Source organism: Lissotriton vulgaris, chromosome 6 (assembly GCF_964263255.1).
Source record: "Lissotriton vulgaris chromosome 6, aLisVul1.2, whole genome shotgun sequence".
NCBI classification, from domain to species: Eukaryota; Metazoa; Chordata; class Amphibia; order Caudata; family Salamandridae; genus Lissotriton; species Lissotriton vulgaris.
In genome coordinates, this window is record NC_141694.1 from 1073577520 (window position 1) to 1073598818 (window position 21299).

General features: G+C 45.9%; 1 protein-coding gene across 2 annotated transcripts in view; it reads right to left on the reverse strand.

Moving 5' to 3' along the window:
* Window positions 1-21299, reverse strand: part of TRIM67 (tripartite motif containing 67) — a 526294-nt gene that overhangs the window by 213587 nt on the left and 291408 nt on the right. For both annotated transcript variants that reach the window (XM_086925344.1, XM_086925343.1), the window contains exon 4: window positions 18578-18688. In XM_086925344.1, coding sequence (XP_086781470.1) covers window positions 18578-18688 — 111 coding nt within the window. The remainder of the gene's footprint in view (window positions 1-18577; window positions 18689-21299) is intronic.

The following is a 21299-nucleotide window of genomic DNA, read 5'->3' on the forward strand; positions in this document are numbered from 1 at the left end:
AAATGTGCAGATTTAACTGCACCTTTGAGAAGTCTATTAAAAAAGAGTATTCAATGTAATTGAGATTCAGAGTACCAAAAATCCTTTGATTAAAAAAGGGATTGGAATGTCCTTGATACAAATGGTTGAAGGTGAAAAAGAAGTTGTGGCTATTGCTTTAAGTGCTTTAAAGGATGCAAAACACAATTACTACATGTTAAACAGGAAGCCTTTGCGTGTGCTTGGGCCGTAGGCCATCTCAAATGTTTCTTATGTAGATTGCCATTTATAGTTCGCACCAACCACAAGCCTCTTGTGTATTTTTTTTTCATCTAAAGGGAGAAATACTACTACCTCCCACATTGATAATCAGCTTATTGAGGTAGAAGGATATCATTTCAAAGTGGAATATGGCCAGGCACAAGAAACGTAGTAGCTGACTGCCTTTCTGGATTACAGTGCAAAAGGGTGGATGTGGAAAGTAACAATGTAGTGGAATCAATTTTGTTAGTGGACATTCCAGGTATTTCAATGGAAGAGCGGGAAACAAGCATGGGCAAGGATCTGTCTCTCACACTAGTAAAAGAAAAGATTGTCCAGAGATGGCCTACTAAACCTGGTAACCTAGACGATAATCTCAAGAATTTTTGTTCCAAGCATTTTCAATGATAGAGTCATGAGAGGGGATAGATTGGTACCCCCAGAGATTTATCGGATAGGATAGCTGAGATAGCCCATGAAGGCCAATTAGGGAGGAGTCTTCCCAAGTCTAAGGTTAGAGCCATGTATTGGTTTTTCCAGGATAGAAACCGTGGTCGAAGGTAAAGTTAAAGATTGATTAATCTGTGCCATGAGCAATAAAACAAAAAAACACAAAAGATGCACTGGTGTCCACAGTTAGTATTCCATCTAAACAACTGGATAAACTTGGTCAGGATATTTTTGGTCCTCTAAAACTCCCCATGTGGGCTGGAAAATGTATGATAGTACTTGTAGATTATCATTCCCATTGGATTATGACCAATGTAGTTGGAAATATCAACACTCAATCCCTGATAAATTTCCTTACAGACATGTTCATGACAGAAGGAGTGCCGGCACCATCATAACTGGTGTGCAGTTTACTTCTGATGAAATGTGTGGGTTTCTAGAGATGACATCCATACAACACCTTAAAACAGCACTATACTGCCCAAGGGCAAATAGTTTAGTGGAATGTGTTAATCGGATGATTAGAATGCATTCAGTTTGCTCATATGTCTGGTAGTCCAGCAGACAAAGCCCTTCAAAAATGCTTTGGTTGTACCATACTACTCCAGATTTGACCAACAATGTTTCACCTTTTCTGACTCTTAAGGGCAGACTCCCGGGCCAAAACTGTCTCCTAATTGGCTTGGGGAGGTGAACGCAGATGGGTGTGTAGAGATTAAATGGGTAGACAAGTGAAGCTGTATAAAGATGTATAGGAAAAGGTATGATCTAAAATATGGAACCAAAGAAGGTAATTCGAAGGTAGTAGATTTGGTATTGAGCAAACTTCCTGGTCCTCACCAAACGGGAACAGCACATTTTCTAAACCAATGAAAGTGGTTGAGGTTGGGAAAAATGTGGTTACCCTTTAGGATGGTAGAACATGGAGCATAGACAGATTGACATCTTGTCACTTTTCTATGAAGAATGACGATTCTAATGAGTACTCCCATGACAGTTTGAATTCTATCTTGAATCACAGGAATATTAGTTCTCGTAATGTATCAGTGTGGCACAAGGGGTATATCCTTCACTAATACAAATATAAACTGCAGCTATGTTTTGTTATCACATGTTCTGCAGTTTTTAATTAACTCTAGTGCAATTGACAGAACTAAGGTATGCACCAAGTGAAGGGAACCTGCAACAACATGATGGCATTACTTTTTCTGATGTCATGCTGGGATAAGACCACAATGTACTTGCTTCCACAACTCAGTTAAGATTTGTATCTGTTCCATCAGGACATAATGATTTGGTCTTCCTTTCTTATAGGAGGGAGATGTGTTTTATTTCATAATTAAGAGTTTATTCAATATATATATATAATTTCCAGCAATTATGCATATTACCTTTTACGTTTCCTTTTGTTCCCCAGCTCTTCTACTGACTTGTAACATACCAATATTCTATTGTCAGGGGGTGTGACAGTTGGGGGCTTGGTGAAGAGAAGCTGACTTAACAACTCCCGTGGCTTACAGGCTGTCGCAGCATCTAGAATAAAACTCTCTTCAATTTCAATAAGAAGTGTTGTTTGTACTTTAAACATTATAATAATCAGTCTCTAAATAACTTACATAGTCACTTGTTTGCATGGTAATAAGACTCGTAAGCCATAGGTGACCAAAATTAATGCTGCATGCAATTAACACCATCTGTTATGATCCTAACACCTTAGCAGCTATGGAACGTCCAGCTCCAGTGCTGAACGTTCCATTGCGCAGGTGAGGTTCGAACGTCCAACGGCTGAAGGCAGCACTCCCGAGGTAGTGGTGCTGTCGGCCGTTGGACTAGGCGCAGCACTTATGAGGCTAAACACCAAGCTAAGAAAACTCACTGATCATTCAAGAACTCTAACAAGTGTCCTTGTTACTGATCCACACAATAAAAGTGCAGGGAACCTCTGAGTGGGATTCTGATTGCATGAGAAGCTGTGCAATGTATAGCATGCAGTTTACTGCAGAGTGGGGTTCTTGTTGACCTAACAATGTTTTTCTTCACTGCAAGGCAATTAACAAATGCTGTTGTTGTTAACGAACAAGTTACTTACCTTTGGTAACGATATATCTGTAAGAAACATTAGTTAGTGTTAGATTCCTTACCTTAGAATATCCCCAGGCGTCAGTCTGGATCCGGAAACTTTTGCGTAGCAGTACCCCTGCGCGTCGGTAGGCGTCGTCTGCAGGCGTCCCCTGCGGCTCCGCGTCCGTCGTCGGCGTCGTGCGCCATGATGATGTCGCTGGAGTATATAGACGCCGCCTCCGCGCGCTGCCGTCAGTTCTTTGCACACAGCTTTTCCGCGCCAGAAAACGCAGAGCCATGTGAGAACCAACACTGGTGCCATTTGAAACTAGGGCCCTGAAAGGGATGTCCTTAACCCTAGGTATCAGTTCGCAGAACGGGGAGGATGGGTAGGTTCGGTAAGGAATCTAACACTAACTAATGTTTCTTACAGATATATCGTTACCGAAGGTAAGTAACTTGTTCATCTGAAAGAAACACGTTAGTGTTAGATTCCTTACCTTAGAATAGATACCCCAGCAATACCAACCCCGGTGGTGGGTCTGCGAACCAATACATTCCTACACCAGAAAGTCCTGGAGGACAGAACGGCCAAAGAAGCCATCCCTCCGGACTTGACCGTCCAGGCAGTAGTGCCTCGCAAAGGTGTGCAGCGAGGCCCACGTAGCCGCCTGGCAAATGTCCTGCAAAGGGACTCCCCGGCCCAGGGCAGTGGTAGCCGCCGTGGCCCTAGTGGAATGGGCCCTCAGCCCAACAGGAGGCTCCTTCCGAGCCAAAGAGTAGCACGCTTTGATGCACAGAACGACCCACCGAGAGATGGTCCGTTTATGCACCGCCCGTCCCTTCTTCGCACCCACGTAGCCAACAAACAGTTGGTCATCCACCCGGAACTGGCGTGTGCGATCCACATAAAATGAAAGCGCACGTTTTGGGTCCAGACGATGGAGCCGCTCTTCATGCTTTGAGGGATGCGGAGGCGGGAAGAAGGAGGGGAGGGTGATGGACTGCCCGATGTGAAAAGCAGAAACTACTTTGGGCAGGAAAGAAGGCCTAGTCCTGAGAACCACCTTGTCAGGATGAATGGACAGGAAAGGAGGTTGGACAGAAAGAGCCTGGAGCTCACTCACTCTCCTGGCAGAGGTGATGGCAACCAGGAAAGCCGTCTTCAAAGTCAGGAGACGGAGAGGACAAGAATGAAGGGGCTCAAAGGGAGCACACATCAGAAAGGTTAGAACCAGGTTCAAGTCCCACTGAGGCATCACAAACGGAACAGGTGGATACATGTGTGTGATGCCCTTCAAGAATCTCGTTACAATTGGGGACTTGAACAAAGAAGGCTGATCAGGAAGCCTTAGAAAGGCTGAAAGGGCCGAAAGGTAGCCCTTGATAGTGCCCAGAGCAGAGCCCTGCTGGGCGAGAGAGAGAAGAAAAAGAAGAACCTCAGAAAGAGGGGCAGAGAGAGGATCCACAGCCTTTGCTGTGCACCATGCCACAAATCTGTTCCACCGACAGGCGTATACCGACTTTGTGGAGGGACGCCTGGCTGCCAGAATTACATCACAGACTTCAGGAGGCAAGTCAAATGGCCTCAACTGCCGCCGCTCAATCTCCAAGCATGGAGGTGGAGACTGGACAGGTTCGGGTGGAGGATCGTCCCCTGCTGCTGCGACAGAAGGTCCTCCTGAAGGGGCAGGCGGATCGGGGGACCGACTGACATGCTGAGTAGCTCGGGATACCAGTACCTTCGGGCCCAGTCCGGAGCCACAAGGATAACTTGGGCCCGGTCGCGCCTGATCTTCTTCAGCACTCTGGGCAGAAGTGGTATAGGCGGAAAGGCGTATAACAGACCGCAACTCCACTTGCGCCGAAAGGCGTCGCCGTGCGAGTGCCGTCTTGGAAACTCCAACGCGCAGAACTGATGACATTGCGCGTTCTCTTCTGTGGCGAATAGATCTAACCAAGGCTCTCCCCATTGCAGAAAGAGGCCTTGCGCCACGTCCGAGTTCAGACGCCATTCGTGATCCATCGAGCACCGACGGCTGAGTTCGTCCGCCCTGGCGTTCAGAGAACCCGCCAGGTGTTGAAACGTCAAAGTCACGCCCTGACGTTCCAGCCACTGCCAGAGGCGCAGCGCCTCCTGGCAAAGGGTCCACGACCCCACCCCGCCCTGTTTGTTGCAGTACCACATGGCGGTGGTGTTGTCTGTGAACACCTGCACTACACTCCCGTTGACAAAGGGGAGGAATGCCTTCAGTGCTAGACGAATCGCCCGCAGCTCCAACAGGTTGATATGGAGCCGGGACTCCGCCGGAGACCAGATGCCTCTGATCTCTGCCTCTCCCAAGTGGCCACCCCAGCCCTGGAGGGACGCGTCCGTCACGACAACGTGCTCCGGTTGGGGAAGGGAGAGGGATCTGCCTCTGACCCAATCGCGGTCCGTAAGCCACCACTGCAGTTGTCTCGCAGTGCCCTCCGAGATCAAGACGTGGTCGGACAAGTTGCCCTGATGCTGGGCCCACTGAAACTTCAGGTCCCACTGCAGAGCCCGCATCCGCCACCGGGCGTGATGCACCAAAAGGATGCAGGAAGCCATCAGCCCCAGCAGCCGCAGCGTCAACCTGACCGAAACCTGGGATAGCGGCTGAAAGATGGGAATCAAAGCCTGTATATCCCGGACCCGCTGTTCCGGTGGATAAACCCGAAACTGCGCCGAGTCCAGAACCGCTCCGATGAAAAGGAGCTTTTGAGAGGGACACAGGTGTGATTTCGGCACATTGATGGAGAACCCCAAGTCGTGCAAGAGGTCTGCCGTCATCTGAAGGTGGTGGACGACTGTCTGGGGCGAGTCCGCCTTCAACAACGAGTCGTCTAGGTAGGGGAAGACTGAAACCCCTAACCTGCGCAGATGGGCTGCGACCACCGCCATCACCTTTGTGAACACCCGTGGGGCGCTGGTAAGGCCGAAGGGGAGCACGATAAACTGAAAGTGCTCCTGGCCTACCGTGAACCGCAGGTAACGCCGGTGGGCCGGCAGGACGGGGATGTGAAAATACGCATCCTGCAAGTCCAACGCTACCATCCAGTCTTGCGGGTCTAGGGCAGCCAAGACCTGAGCTAATGTCAATATCTTGAACTTCTCCTTCCGGAGGAAGCCGTTGACGTTCCGTAGATCCAAGATAGGACGTAGGCCCCCTTTGTCCTTCTTGGGCACCAGAAAGTAGTGGGAATAGCAACCACGCCCTACTTCTGGCCCAGGAACGCGCTCGATGGCCCCCTTGGCTAAGAGGGCCGTAACTTCCTCCTGCAGAAGTGTCAAGTGGTCCCCCGACACACGGTGGTTCTGCAGTGGCATGGCTCTGGAGGAGTGGTCTCGAAGGGGAGGGAGTAGCCCCTTCGGACGAGTTGCAGCACCCACCTGTCCGATGTGATTGTGCGCCAGCGGGCAGGGTGATGGCGAACCCTGCCACCCACTGGCGTCACATGGGCCTGAAAGCACGGACTAGGAGGATTTGGAGGCAGATGCTGCGGGGGGAGGTGTGGCCTGACCCCGCCGTTGACCCCGACCGCCACCACGGCGGTTTCCACGGCCGCCACCGCGTTGAAAGGATTGTTGCGGCGCGTGGCTGGCAGCATGTGTGGGGACGCCCCTTCCTTGGCCACGAAAGGAGCGAAACGAACCCGTTTGCTGGCGCTGGGTCGAAAGACCCAAGGACTTGGCCGTGACCCTGGAGTCCTTGAAGCGGTCCAGCGCGTGGTCCGCCTTGTCACCAAACAGGCGACAGCCATCGAACGGCATGTCCATCAAGGCATTCTGGACATCTGCCGAAAAGTTGGCGGATCTCAGCCAGGCGTGGCGACGAATCGCCACCGTCGTGGACATCGCTCTGCCTAGCGAGTCGGTCGTATCAAGACCACACCGTATAGAATATTTAGCTGCGTCTCGGCCCTCAGCCACAGCCTTGCCGAGTTTTGCCCGCACCTCCATGGGGCATTCTGGCAGCAGTTCCGCGACCGTATCCCACACAGAGTGGGTGTAGCGGCCCAAGAGGCAAGCGGTGTTGCAAGACCGCAGTCCCAAACTCAGGGACGAGAAGACCTTCTTGCCATACTGGTCATACCTCTTAGATTCCCGGTCGGGCGGGGCCAACGGGAATGCGGTCTGGGAGGTCGAGGCCTGGATCACCAGACTCTCAGGGGTGGGATGGGTGGACAGGAACTTGGGGTCGTCCGGACAAGGTTGTGGCGCCTGGCCACGTTCCGATCAACAGGCGAACCTGAAGCAGGCCTGGACCACGTGCCCAACAGAACGTCTGACAAGGCTTCGTTAAACGGCAGCAGTGGCTCCTGTCGGCATGACTGCGGTTTGAAGACCTCAGTGAGGATGTTAGGCCTCACGGCCGCGACGGGGAGCTCAAGGTGTAAGGCCTTGGCAGCCCTCATCAGCACCACTGAATATGCAGCTCCCTCCTCCGACGCCACGGAAGGAGGAGAGACAAAGCCAGGGTTAGGAGAGTCGTCCAGACCACTGGCATCCCCCAAATCACCTGTCCAGTCCGGGTCATACTGGCACTCACGTGACAGAGGGTCCTCAGACCCCTCCCAACCTTTCCCGTAGTCTTCATCATCTCCATATTTGGGGTCAACGATGTAGACCGGCTCCTCGGGGTTCACAGGCCCCATCGGCGTCGAGCCCGGCTTCGAGCGACGTCGGTCCGACTCCGCGTCTGGATTCGGGGAGGGTATGGGGACGGCGCCGCCCGGATCTGGCGCCGGAGCCCCGGCGCCGGCCGAAGCCGGCACAGGAGAACCGGCGCCGCGCGGGGACGGCGTCGGGGGTAACCCCGATGGAATCGGTGCCGGAGCGGCCGGCAGACCACCCGGCACCGACCCCGAAGGCCCTTGCGGCGCCGGGGTCGGAGCCGTCGGCGGCACCGGGGCCGAAGCACCCGATGGCGTCGAGCCAGGGACACCCGACCCGCCAGGGCCCTCAGACGGTAGCACTGGGCCCGAAGGCGCCGTAGGCCCCGTCGGAGAACTGAGCGCCCTCATGGCCATGAGGAACGCCTCAATCTCCTCAGGCGTCGCACCTTGCCCAGGGACCAGAGGGTATGGGGCAGGCCGCGCCGGCGACTCTCGCGGAGCCGCGGGGTTGGGGTCACCCAAACCCCCAGCCACGTCGCGCGAGCGTCGGGGGGAGTCGGGGGTACGATGACGACGCCCCGACTTCTTGTGTTTCTTACCTGAAGAGCCCGACGAATGGTGACGACTTCCGGAGCGCTCGGCGCGGCTCCGCGACCGCTCCCTCGAACGCTCCCTGGACCTCCGGCCGGACCGGGACCGCTCCCGACACGGGTCCGACACCCGGAGCTCAAGCAGCTTGCGGGACCGCTCCCGTCTAGCCTTGTTAGTGAGAGCCTGGCAGTCGACGCAGGCGTCCACGTCGTGGTCGGGCCCAGGCACCGGAGACGGAGTCGGTGATGGTCCGTGACCGACATCGTGCGGTCACAACCGTCACAATTCTTGAAACCGGGCATCCTACCAGGCACCAAAAAGAGATTAGAAATTTAACAAACTTGGTCAAAAGACCGGAGTACTGCTCTTCGGATCTGCGCTTACTGGCGCGGAAAAAAGAAGAACTGACGTCAGCGCGCGGAGGCGGCGTCTATATACTCCAGCGACGTCATCACGGCGCACGACGCCGACGACGGACGCGGAGCCGCAGGGGACGCCTGCAGACGACGCCTACCGACGCGCAGGGGTACTGCTACGCAAAAGTTTCCGGATCCAGACTGACGCCTGGGGATATTCTAAGGTAAGGAATCTAACACTAACGTGTTTCTTTCAGATTGATCATATTTAGTTGTGACGTGATAAATAACCATTGTGTTCTAATGTAAAGAGTCATGAATGCCTAATCTTTGTTGTTTCTCCAAAGTACACTCTGCAGTACGTTAGGTACCACAAGAGGGTAGGGCAACCTCTGATAGTCCCATAAGTAGTCATTTTTAGACCGCCACTCGCATAACTCACCCATCCATCAGCTGTGTGAGTAACATCAGTGGGAGGGTAACAGACCTCTGTTTACGTTTGACATAGAGGAGAAATAATTTCTCCATAATTTTCCACTGCCAGAATAGCTCAGTAAAAGCCATAAATCAGCCATGTTGATTTAACTTGCTTTGGTACTACTGGAGTCATACGACTAAGGTATTGGACAGGATTGTCTAAGCAAGTATGACGCACCATTACTGTACAGACATCATGTATTTCCCCTTAATGGTACCTCCCAACAGTACATTTTTTTTCCACAGGCAAAAAACACAACAAACTATCCCTTTTTGTCACTTGAATAAATTGCAAATTTATTCGGAGGCACACAATGTTTATTCTGATTTGTGCAACAAGTCACTGTAAAGCAGAATAAATGCACAAAGTTTTTGATCCCCATCGCTCTGGTGTGTGCATGTGTTTTTATGTTCCCTATACACCAGTATAGTGGAACTTAAGCGTTACTGAATGGCTACGGTTAGACCCGAAAGCCTTAGAGTGGTCTCCCCCCCCCAAACTTTTTGCCTGCCTCCATCTATTTTTGTGTGCTCCATGTCGCTGATTTTTGGTCTCTGAGCACTTTAACGCAGCTAATCAGTGATAAAGTGCATGCACTCTCTCCCTTAAACATCTTATGATTGACTTACATCTGTTTTGGATATTTGATTTACCTGTAAGGCCCTTGTACAGTGGTATACCATATACCCAGGGCCTGTAAGTTAAATGCTACTAGGGGGCCTGCAGCCATAAATTTTCTGCCCACACAAGTAGCCATTTTAAACCTGTCTCAGGTCTGGTATTGCAGGGACTGCATGTGTGGTTTACAGCCACTTCGACTTGGCACTTTAAAACTTTTGCCAAGCCTTAAACTCCCCTTTCATTGCGTATGTCACACCTAAGGAAGGCATTTGCTAACTCAAAGGGCAGGGCGCTAAGTAGATAAAGGGTAGAATATGTACTTTTATGTTTTATATGTCATGGTCATGACAAATAGCATATTTCATTCTTCACTACTGCTACTGTGAGGTCTACTCTTCTCATCGGCTGGCATTGAGAATTCTTTAATATGCTTTTAAGCTGTAATTCCTGGTCAGAAAGGAGTAGCTTTTTCATGTTTCATATGTTTGGAATGATCTTGATAAATCCTCTTTACTGGTGAAGTTGGATTTAACATTACTGACTTAGAAATGCTACTTCTAGAAAGAGGACATTTTTCTGCTCTTAGCTCTTTTGTGCTTAACAGCCTATGTCCAATACACATCTGGTTAAGGTGTTTACATTTTGTGCATTCCCTTTAGAGAGCCAAAAACACAGGAAACGGGAAGCTCATCAGCATTCTGGGCACTCATCTGCATTCATCTTTATTTTGGTGGGCCTTCCTGGGCAGGGAGGAATGGGAGGGGCTGACACTTACACTTCAATAGGTAGTGTCCTGTCCACACACAAAGCATTGATTTACCCCCAGGTAGCAAGCAAGGCAGGACTGGGCTGAAAGAAATTGTGCGCACTTCAGAGGCCAGTTTTTGATGTCCCCTCCACTTCAAATGCACTTTTGGGTATAAGTACTGGGTCCCTGACCCATACAAATCAGGCACTTATGTATCTTATACTGAACCTCTGTCAGAAAGAATGTTGTGCTGCTCAAACGACTCAACTGGACCGTTTTTCTCGAAGGACTGCTTTTCTGCTTGTTGCTCTGTGCCTGCTACTCCCTGACTCTGCTGATCGAGAGCTGGACTCTGCCTTCCCTTCAAATGATCTCCAAGGGCTTGCTGGCTTGCCTCCTGTTTTCTGATGTCTCAGGGACAAAATACTTCTTGTAATCCTGCTGGTGCTTCTGGACTCAGCCTTTTGGGAGTCTAACCCTTGTCTGATGTGCCCTGTCCAAGTTCTGGTTCTCAAAAGTGGGTTCTGCAGCTGTTTTGCTGCAAAATTGACACACCGTTACCACTGCGCAGATCGGAACTGATGCAGTGTCCTTCAACACTGATGCAGTACGTTTCGACACCAATGCAGTTCCGAACCAGAGCAAGCCCTGCGTGGCTTGATGACGCGGGATCTGACTGCAAGGTTTGACGATGACGCATCACTGATCTGAGGTCTCGACTGTGAGACTCCACTTCGGCGCATCATCCCAACTGCAAGGATAGAATCAGCGCCGATCCGAGGTCCTGACCGTGAGGCTCGACTTCGATGCATCTACCCGCCTGCATGAATTGGAATTGGTGCATTGCCTTCACTGCATGAATAAGATTGACACATTGTATTGCTTGCAACCAGAAAAGGTTCTTTGTTCCCCGGGGTGTGCTTGGGTCCTGTATCCCGCCTGCGCTTCCACGAGGTCGGACTAAACTTTGACTTTGCCCCAGTCCAGATCAACCTAAAGTAACCTTTTTCACGCTACTCGCTGCTAAGCACATTACTCAACTTTTACCCATTGGATATTTGTCATTTTGGTTTTATTTTACTCAGATAAATATTATCTATTTTTCTAAACTTGTGTTGAGATTTTTTGTGGTGTATTTACTGTGATGTTGCATGAGTTATTTCACAAACATATTACACATTACCTTATAAGTTAACCCTGCCTGCCACGCCACTGTAGAGATATTTCGTCTTGTTATGTCTCATTGGAGAAGGCATAGTATTTTGACGCATTCCCAAGGTTACAAGTCTTTGTAAATCTAACAATGTGCTGTAATCCATTGGTGGATCCACAGGAACACCTATGCTCCACCCATGGAATGCCTTCCCAATGCAAAGTACGGCAATGCAACACAACACGCTGCCTTGTGTTACTCTGTATTTACTAAACTATGCAAAGTGGCTTTGCATGGCTTGGTAAAAAACAAAAATTATTTTGTGGTGGGGATTCGACACAAAAGTGAACTACCTCCAGTGAGAAGCTTAGTAAATATGACCCCTAATGCGGGCTGGGCAGCCATATTATATTGGCCTCGTCTGCATTTGTTTCTTACTTTACAGGAACATACTTCTAATGCAAAGGATTGGTTCTCTAAAACAAATATCAATAGCTATGATGTGCTGGGAGTTTTCTCTCAACTTGAAGGGGTCATTGATAATTTTCCTTTTTTGCAAATGCAGTGCTCATCACAATGTTTGCAAGCACAGCCAGCACTCACAAGACCAACAGGTCCCGCCTATGTGAGAGCTATTGACGTTGCCAATGTCTTTTAGCCATGTTGTTGAGCAACGTGGCAGTTGTGCAGCGTTGCTAAAAGTCATTTTTTTTAACGTTATTAGCTCTTTTTTTTACCTTCCGTGTCATAGCATTTTTCTTTTTATAACTTTTATAGTGCATTTAAAAAAATGTTTTAGCAATGCTGCACATGCAGCCACACTGCTCTACAACAAGGCTAAAAGACATCGGCTATGCCAAAAACTATCACACAGGCGAAACATTAGCATGTTGTCTTTCTCATCAGGTCAGTTGAGTGTGGAGCACAGGCTGCAATGTTTAGTCTTTGTTGGTCCCACAACCTGTGTCGGTCCTGGGTCATGGTGGACACAGGATCATGCAGGGAGTCTCCAGGTACCAGGCCTGTACTGGTGACAGGAGACCCCTGCAGGAGATGAGATAATTGTTTTCATTTAAATTGACAGGGTGTTCGGTGCTTATGATATAAATATTGTGTCTGCCTCCAGGGCGCAAGGACGTGCTGAAGTCAGAGTAGCGCGTTTTACCTTTTGTGTTTAGGGTAACTGTGGTCAGAACTTACATGGAAAGTAGAGTGTCTCTGCCTCTATGACAATGGATCACACTGGATATTTATAGCATGTTCCACTTTTTCAGTAAGAGATAGAACTGGTGTTCTTAGAGAAGAAGCTTGTCTGTTTCTAATGCATAAGTCCGCGCTGGAGGGGAGGTTAATGTGTCTGATTGAGGCAAGGAAGGTATGTATTATAGTCATCCCTAGAGACGAAAGGAGTGCTGTAAACACAAGACCTGCTGTCCCGGCTGGAGCACTGATGCATACAGAGCTGCAGCATATGTGTCCATTTGCTAAGGTATGAGAGCAGTAAAAAGGCACTAACATGAGGATAAAAGCTGGCTACGTGATAGTGCTTTTTTTTCGGGAGTGAGGAGTGAGAGAAAATAAGCAACACATACAAGGGAGTGGAGGGTGAGAGGGGGAAGACGCTACAGGTGAGGGTGGGAGGTGGAGGTGAAAGGGTGGTGGGAGGGAAAGAAGCAATGGGGTAAGAATTTATAAAATAGTTCCTGGAGCACAGTGAGCAGCGGATGGACAGCAGAAGACACTAATTTAAGTAAATCAATCGGTACTTAGTCGCTGCTCCAAGTCATTGAACAGGAACTGTGACAATGGGTTGAATAGGACATCCAATGATTTTCAGCGGATTTCCATGTACCATCCACTCACTTATAAGTAGGGCTTCCAGTTTTCCGTTTTTACTGAGTTTTACAGATAAATACAGACAGAAAACTATTTTTTTCTTGTCTGTATTTATTTCTAAATACAGAAAAATACGGAAAATATGTCTTCTTTGTATGTTTTTTTCTACTGTCAATCATGAGTGCCAGGTCAGTAGAAGTACAGATTGAGGTAGGTGAGATAAAAAAAGACAATAGATTTCCTAATTAAGCTTATTTAAGTGCAGATCTACAGTTATTTATTTTTTTAGAAAACCTTTATTGAATTATTCAAAGTATTATAAGCGCAGGACTACAACCACAGGGGCCGGCCGCAAACTCAGGAAATAGATTCAGGTGGCATGCACATATATATACGACCAAGTAATATCAACGAGACAAGCACAGCATGTGATTGTATGTGCCACTAAGCGAAGGATATCAAAGGTTTCATTTTTTTGTTATGAAGAAGCAGTAGTGGCTGCACTATCAATGGCGTCACACCATACAATAAAATTAAGAAGAGATGGGGGGGACGTACCCCGCAGTGCAATCAGGACCAGGTGATGAACAATACAGCCTTAGACACCCTACGCCCGCCGAGGCAGACAAGGAGTAAAAGTCAGTATAATAGCGAGCGATTTAGCTAGAGCATCATCCCGAAAACCCACCCTCCGGAGACAGTGAGGTATAGGCAAGTATAGACGCCAGATAGAGAAAGAAGTGAGATAAGGAGAGACAGCCAACCCTACTGAAGAGGAAGGAAAGCCCCACCGAAAGAGGAAAGGAGGAAAGGAGAGGGACCATAGAACAAAACAAACTAAAATAACAAACCCCCCCAACACCCGCCACCCTGCACCCCTGTAATGGCTACGGCCTACCCCACTAACAGTGTGCCTGTCGCCCCGGAACTGCCCTAAAGAAAGGAAGGAAATCGGAGGAGGAGAGCAATAGACACACTCCTGGTCCCCTTTACCCCCCGCCAGTAGCAACCTCCCCAAAATTCAATGTCGACTATTAAAAGCAAGTACTGAACACATACATGGGGAGAACTCCAACAAAAACCACCCGACTCCCAGTAATATACACGGTACATATCCGGCATAGATCACTTAAAATAGCTAACCCCGAAAGTCAAAGTCAACCCTGACCAGTTCGGTTCTTCACAAAAGCCCATGTTGCCCAAGCCACAGCAATCACAAAGAAAGCGAAGCGTCCAAGACAGTTCAAAACAATGGTGACGGATCGAGGAGAGGAGACAAGATGGCGACATCCGAAAATTCGACAATAGAGGATGAAGAAGGAAGGCGAACCTCTCCAAAAGTCACTGAAGAACTGTCTGTGGCGGTAAAAACCTTTAGCAACAATGTTACGTTGAACAGGAATGGAGCAGGGAAAGCCGACGACGATCATAGGTGCACCATCTACGAGGCCAGAGTCATCAGAATAGGCTAAATCAGGCTTCCGCCCGGGGATCTCTAAATGGTACGGAGAATAATCCACGGGGACCAAGGCGTGCTGACAACTTGTCGGAATATCCTCGTCCGGGTAAACAGTCATAATATCGATTCCAAAATATAGAATGGACATAATATCGAAGTAAAAATATAGAATGGACAAAATATCGAATGGACACAATATAGTGGTTAAAAATATCGAATTTAAGGTAAGTAATATCGATTTTCAAAATATAGAAGTCAAAATATCGAAGTATACAATATAGGCATTAAATATATCGATTTTTTAATAATATCAATTTTTTAAAAGTGTTTTGTATGTTAGTATATGTGTGAAAAGTCTATATTAATTTTTGTAATGTATGTTTAATGTATTTTAAGTAATGAATTTTATGTTATTTAATTTTTGTGTAATTTAATTCTGTAGCGGGTTGTGGGTTTATAGGGGAATAGGGTGGGAAGTAATGTAATTGTAATTAATTAAATATTTTTATTTATTTATTGGTATTCATTTTGAATTTATTGTTATTTTTTAATTGGTAATTATTTTTTATTAATTGGCAATTAATTTTTTATAATTGGTAAATATTTTGTAATAATTAAATATTTGATAATTATGATAATTGTATTAATGTATTTTCTGTAGTGGGATGTGGGTTTATAGGGGAATAGGGTGGGAAGTCATTTAATTGTAATTAAGTAAATAATTGTTTTCATTTATTGGTATTGATTTTAAATTTATTGGTAATTAATTTTTAATTGGTAATTAATTTCTATTAATTGGCAATAATTTTTATTAATTGGTAATTATTTTGTATTAATTAAATATTTGATAATTATGATAATTGTATTAATGTATTTTCTGCAGTGGGATGTGGGTTTATAGGGGAATAGGGTGGGAAGTAATGTAATTGTAATTAATTACATATTAAAAATACTTTTTGTGTATTGATAATTAATTTACTGTTAATTTTTAATTGGTATTAATTTTTATTATTAATTAGTTTTTGTTATTGAAAATTAATTTGTTGTTAAATAATTATGAATAGGTTATTAATTTTTAATAACTAATATGTAGTTGTATTTCTAATTAATTATTACATATTATTAAATTGGTTATTAATTTCAATAAATGTTTTATTGGTATTGATATTTAATTTATGTTTAATAATATATTAAATCATTACTTTCCCTACTGTTAAACTCACTGGAGTGGGAATAGTAATTTTCACACTCCCGCTATCCAACGCTTTCCCTACTGTTGCACTCTCTGGGAGTGGGAATAGTATTTTTTACCCCTACGCTATCCAACGCTTTCCCTACTGTTGCACTCTCTGGAGTGGGAATAGTAATTTTTACCCCTACGCTATCCAATGCTTTCCCTACTGTTGTACTCTCTGGAGTGGAAATAGTAATTTTTACCCTTCCAATATCCAACGCTTTCCCTACTGTTGCACTCTCTGGAGTGGGAATAGTAATTCTTACCCCTACGCTATCCAACGCTTTCCCTACTGTTGCACGCTCTGGAGTTGGAATAGTAATTTTTACCCTCCTGCTATCCAACGCTTTCCCTACTGTTGCACTCTCTGGAGTGGGAATAGTAATTTTTACCCCTACGCTATCCAACGCTTTCCCTACTGTTGCACTCTCTGGAGTGGGAATAGTATTTTTTACCCCTACGCTATCCAACGCTTTCCCTACTGTTGCACTCACTGGAGTGGGAATAGTATTTTTTACCCTCCTGCTATCCAACGCTTTCCCTACTGTTGCACTCTCTGGAGTGGGAATAGTAATTTTTACCCTTACGCTATCCAACGCTTTCCCTACTGTTGCACTCACTGGAGTCGGAATAGTATTTTTTACTCCTACGCTATCCAACGCTTTCCCTACTGTTGCACTCACTGGAGTGGGAATAGTAATTTTTACCCCTACGCTATCCAACGCTTTCCCTACTGTTGCACTCAGGAGTGGGAATAGTATTTTTTACCCCTACGCTATCCAACGCTTTCCCTACTGTTGCACTCACTGGAGTGGGAATAGTATTTTTTACCCCTACGCTATCCAATGCTTTCCCTACTGTTGCACTCACTGGAGTGGTAATATTAAATGTTACCCTCCTGCTATCCTACGGTAAAATATTGTACATTTTTTATTAATAACTTAAATTAATTATATCTTAATTTTAAGGTTATTTGAGTATTTTTAAGTATGTTTTAGTTAATTATATTTATTATTTCAATAATTTTAAATTTCTTTTAAGACATTTTTAAAAATTCGATATTTTGACTGACTATATTTTTTACAGACTATATTTTGGATTCGATATTTTTGTACTTACCTGTTTGTAGATAGGAATTCGATATTTTGGCATTCTATATTTTGGTGACTATATTTTGGTAAGTCTATATTTTGTCATTCTATATTATGTCAGTGATCCCCTCGTCCGGTCTCAAGTGTACGTTATCCAGCGTTACAGACATCTGTTGGCACAGGACGGCGAAGTGAGAGTGGAGCGCCCCAATGGCGGCCATTACGGACCTCAGCGATGGTGTGCCGTCCGTCCCCCCCATCTCCTCCGGAAAGAGACGAGGCAGGATTTGGGCCCCTGAAACACCGTCTAGGAACCAGGCACACACGGAGCTGATGACAACAGCGAGCGCTTACACAACAGGCAGAGTCGGTATTTTCACCACTCGCGGGGGCCAGCCCGTCAACCCCGGCCCCCCAGGGGGGTCACCGGGCGTAGGACCCCCGACCGTGGTCACCGATATTACATGCGTCACTGTGCCATGTCCTTGGATTAAGCCGGTTACTCGGTTGCCAACTGGAATTAAAAGGAGTGGACCGAGGTCGGAAGACCGGATGCAACCCTGGTCCCACAACCGATGTTGATCACTTCCAACCCGGATGGGCCAGAAATCGAGGTCCCGGCGGAAGCCCTGGAAGAGGCCGAGAAGTAAATTTGACGTAACTTCGTCACCCGGTAAGTTGGAGGGTCCGGGTTTGCACCGCAGGAGTTAGGAGCACTTCATACGTGTGGGAGTCCGGCGTGTGTGAAGGATAAAAGGCAGGATATACGAGCTGCCTGCGGAGGTCGGCGGAGCCGGGAGCTTATGCGGCCATCTTGGATCGTAGCGTAGCTCCTCCCCCAGATCTACAGTTATTGATGCTATTCTACAATGAAAGTGTTTTCAGATAACGCTATGGCACTGTATACTGCTGAAACCTTTTGGAGATTCAAATGTGAGTATACATTTATCAGTCAAATAAATGTGGAAAAATACCCATGGCAGGTTCATTTATACAGAAAACACAAAATAGAAATAGATAAATACAGACAAAATCTGCAAAAAATAAATATGGATAAATACAGACGGAAATGTGGAAAAAATAAATACCATAAAACCGGGAGCCCTACTTATAAGTAACCCCCAAAGTTCTCATTGCTTGCTCACTAGAATTTGGAATTCGTTTTAAGGACTAAAAACCATTCACAGCATAAACAGGAAATATTTCACTGTTGTTTTAATTTACCCACTGAATGCAAATATTTTCTAGTCATACTGCATTTCAGAATAGCACTTTTCTGAAATCGTAAATATTTCATTCCCTAGCTTGGTGTCACGGTTTGAAAGGTGGCAGTATTTGCTTTCTCCTTGTGCAGACACTGGGCAAGACTGTAAACTGCATAACCACTGGACCTATTTGCACTGGTTCTGAGAAAGTTTTAATAAACCTTAACACAATATTTGCCTCATTGACTGGTATTAACATTTATTTTTTGGCTGGTCCTCTTGACCAGGTTTAATTTTTCAATAATCGTCAAGGGAAATGTCACTGCAAAATTACCTAGAACTAGTGAAAAAACAGTGCGAATTACATGAAGTAGACCCATAGCTTTCCCTGATCTCAAGATGTAAAAACTTACTTGTAAGAAGCCAGAGGGATCATTTTCTTTTATCACTTCCAAGCAATACTCCATCAGCCCCGTTGACTGGCGCAACTTCATTGTACAGTGATTTATCTGGTCCCAAACAACCTAGAAAACAAATTCACTACACCTTTAATAATCAACTAGTCAGTGGATCACGGAATCAATTCAGCAGCATAATCAGTGACAGAATCACTATGTGGTATTTCAGGGTTAGCTGTAGCTTGGACAATGCCACACTAATACTAGCTTTCTAGCTGCTTAGCCACATTTACTTGGGAAATCCTTAGTTTATCTGGTGAATCCATGTGCATATTTAGTTAGCTTTCAATAGAAAGTACTTTGCTTAACACACAAGAACAGATAAAGCACATTATTAGTGTATTTACCAAATAATGATTAGAATAAAACACTTAAAAGTTTTAATGGTATTCTCAAATGTACCCTAGAAAACGTTTTTAAAATGTATTCACATCTTAAAATCATGGTTTTCAAATTCCAACTTTTTTAGGTGTATAATTACTTTTGGTAATATTTACTGCTGGTCAATTTGCCAATTCAACCATATCTTCTAAACTACAGCTAAGAATAAACCCACCATCTCGTGACAGCAGGATCCTGGCAACCAAGCAGGTAAAGCACTGTTTATGCTGTATTTCTGAATCCATTTCTACTGAGACAAGGTTAAATTTTCGGATCTGGTATCTCTTTATACTGGAGAAAGATTAGAAGAAAGAGTTTCCAATTTTCTTGGTCATTTTGATAAAATTTAGGTACCAGCCTTCAACATTTTCTATCTCAGGAAGTACTTTGCAAATACAGTGCAACACATCTCTCAATAGCAAACAGCCACCTTCACTAAACATTTTCAAACCTCTAAAAATAAAACTATTTAAAGCTATCTACCATACAAATATCTGACCAGCCTAGGTGTTTTCTTAGTCTGAGCTCTGATTTAGAATTTTGTGCCATAGAGTTTTTGTGTCTTGAAAGTATTTAAGATTACATTTTTTTTCTCATTGGTAAACAATACATTATCTGTGTTCAAGCTACAAAGTTCTTGTTTCAATGCAGGTGAATGAAGGGTTTTCCAGGTTTAAATGCTCAGCCCCCGTTCTGTTTTGTGAGTTTCAAGAGGAAGTTGTCACACGTTTTTCTGGCTATCATGCAGGACTATTCTCAACTCTCTCTAGGGTCGACTTAAAAACTCTTCCTAAGGTTCACTTATAAGCCAAATCTGCTTTAAGGGCAAACGATGAAAAATGTTTTCGGGTGTATAACCAGTTTCTATCAAATTGGTCTTTTGCTGGCTTCTATCTTACAAGTGTTAGTGTCTGTTACATTTGATAATAGGAAAGGGGCTTACTGGTGCCGGTGTGATAGACAAACAGACAGCGACATGGTGTCTGTGGTGTTATGAACCACGAGGCCTGTTCCCCGGGTTCCTTATTGTCTTTTTTGCCCTTCCCCCATCAGCACCAACCATTGCGTGCGTGGGAGGAGGGTAATCCCTCTGAGACACCTCCAGTACGGGGTTCCGATGGAATGGCCCACCAACATAACAATGCCCCTTTATTTTAACCAAAAATGCAACAGCACCAAAACCTGGTAACAATCAATGTAACACCACCATAAAAAGATCTCAGAAACAATTGCTAAAAATTAGATATGAGAAAAACAAAGAAAAAAGGAAGAAAGACAGCGGGAGAGAGAGAGAGAATACATCACCTTCTACCACACTTCAGATCAACAGAAAGTCCTTCAGGCGAGAAGATCTCACAGGACATGGTCTGACATGGTACCACTCACTTCCTTGATGATGGCCATCATCACCCGCTTCATCATGCCTAGCCAGGTGTGGATGCAATAGGAAACAGTCTATGAGGGCTTGATGGGCCTGACAGACAGATACCAGTCTCTGGAGATTCAGCATCTCCTGGATCGGAGGTTCCAGATTTGGAGACCTTTGTCGGAAGAGGGTCCACAGAGGCACAGTCATCATTATCTCCAATTTAATTTCTCGCTGCTACAGATGGTTCCTCCATAGGCTGGCCCACAGGAGATCGGTAACCTGCTTTGTAGATTCCTGTTCTTCATCATCACTAAATCTCTTATCACGATGGGCCTGTGCTTGGCTCCATGAACTCGGGAGATGTGATCATTCCTTGCCCAAGGCTTTTTCAACTTCTCAGCTACCTGCGTTTGGAGTTCTGAAGGCTTGTCCACTTGGGGAATTACATCACCCGCTGGCTGATTGACACACAAAGAGCCAGGGCTGACTTGGGTCGTTCAGTGGGGTGTGAGGCGGTATTCTCTAAGGAAGGTATACAAAGCACATTCCATTTGTGTCCATGAGCCAAAGCAATCTGTAGCACCCGATTCAAGGTATGCATGAAGCGTTGAAGCATTCTGCTTCTCCATTAGCTTGCGGCCAGCGAGGTGTGACCTTTCGGCGATGAATGCCTCTAGCCTGCAAGTCTTCTGTAAATTCATGACTGGTGAATGCAGAGCCATTGTCAGTGTGCAGTTCTTTCAGAAGCCTGTGGCTAGCCATTATTTTTTCCAACCGGGAAATGCGCTGTTGTTGAGTCCATGACTTCAACCTCTGGATACTTTGAGAAATCATCTATGATGACCAGCATGTGTCTCCCATCGGGTAGACTTCCAAACTCGTCACTTATTCTCTGCCATGGAAATGGTGGAATATCTTCACTGATGA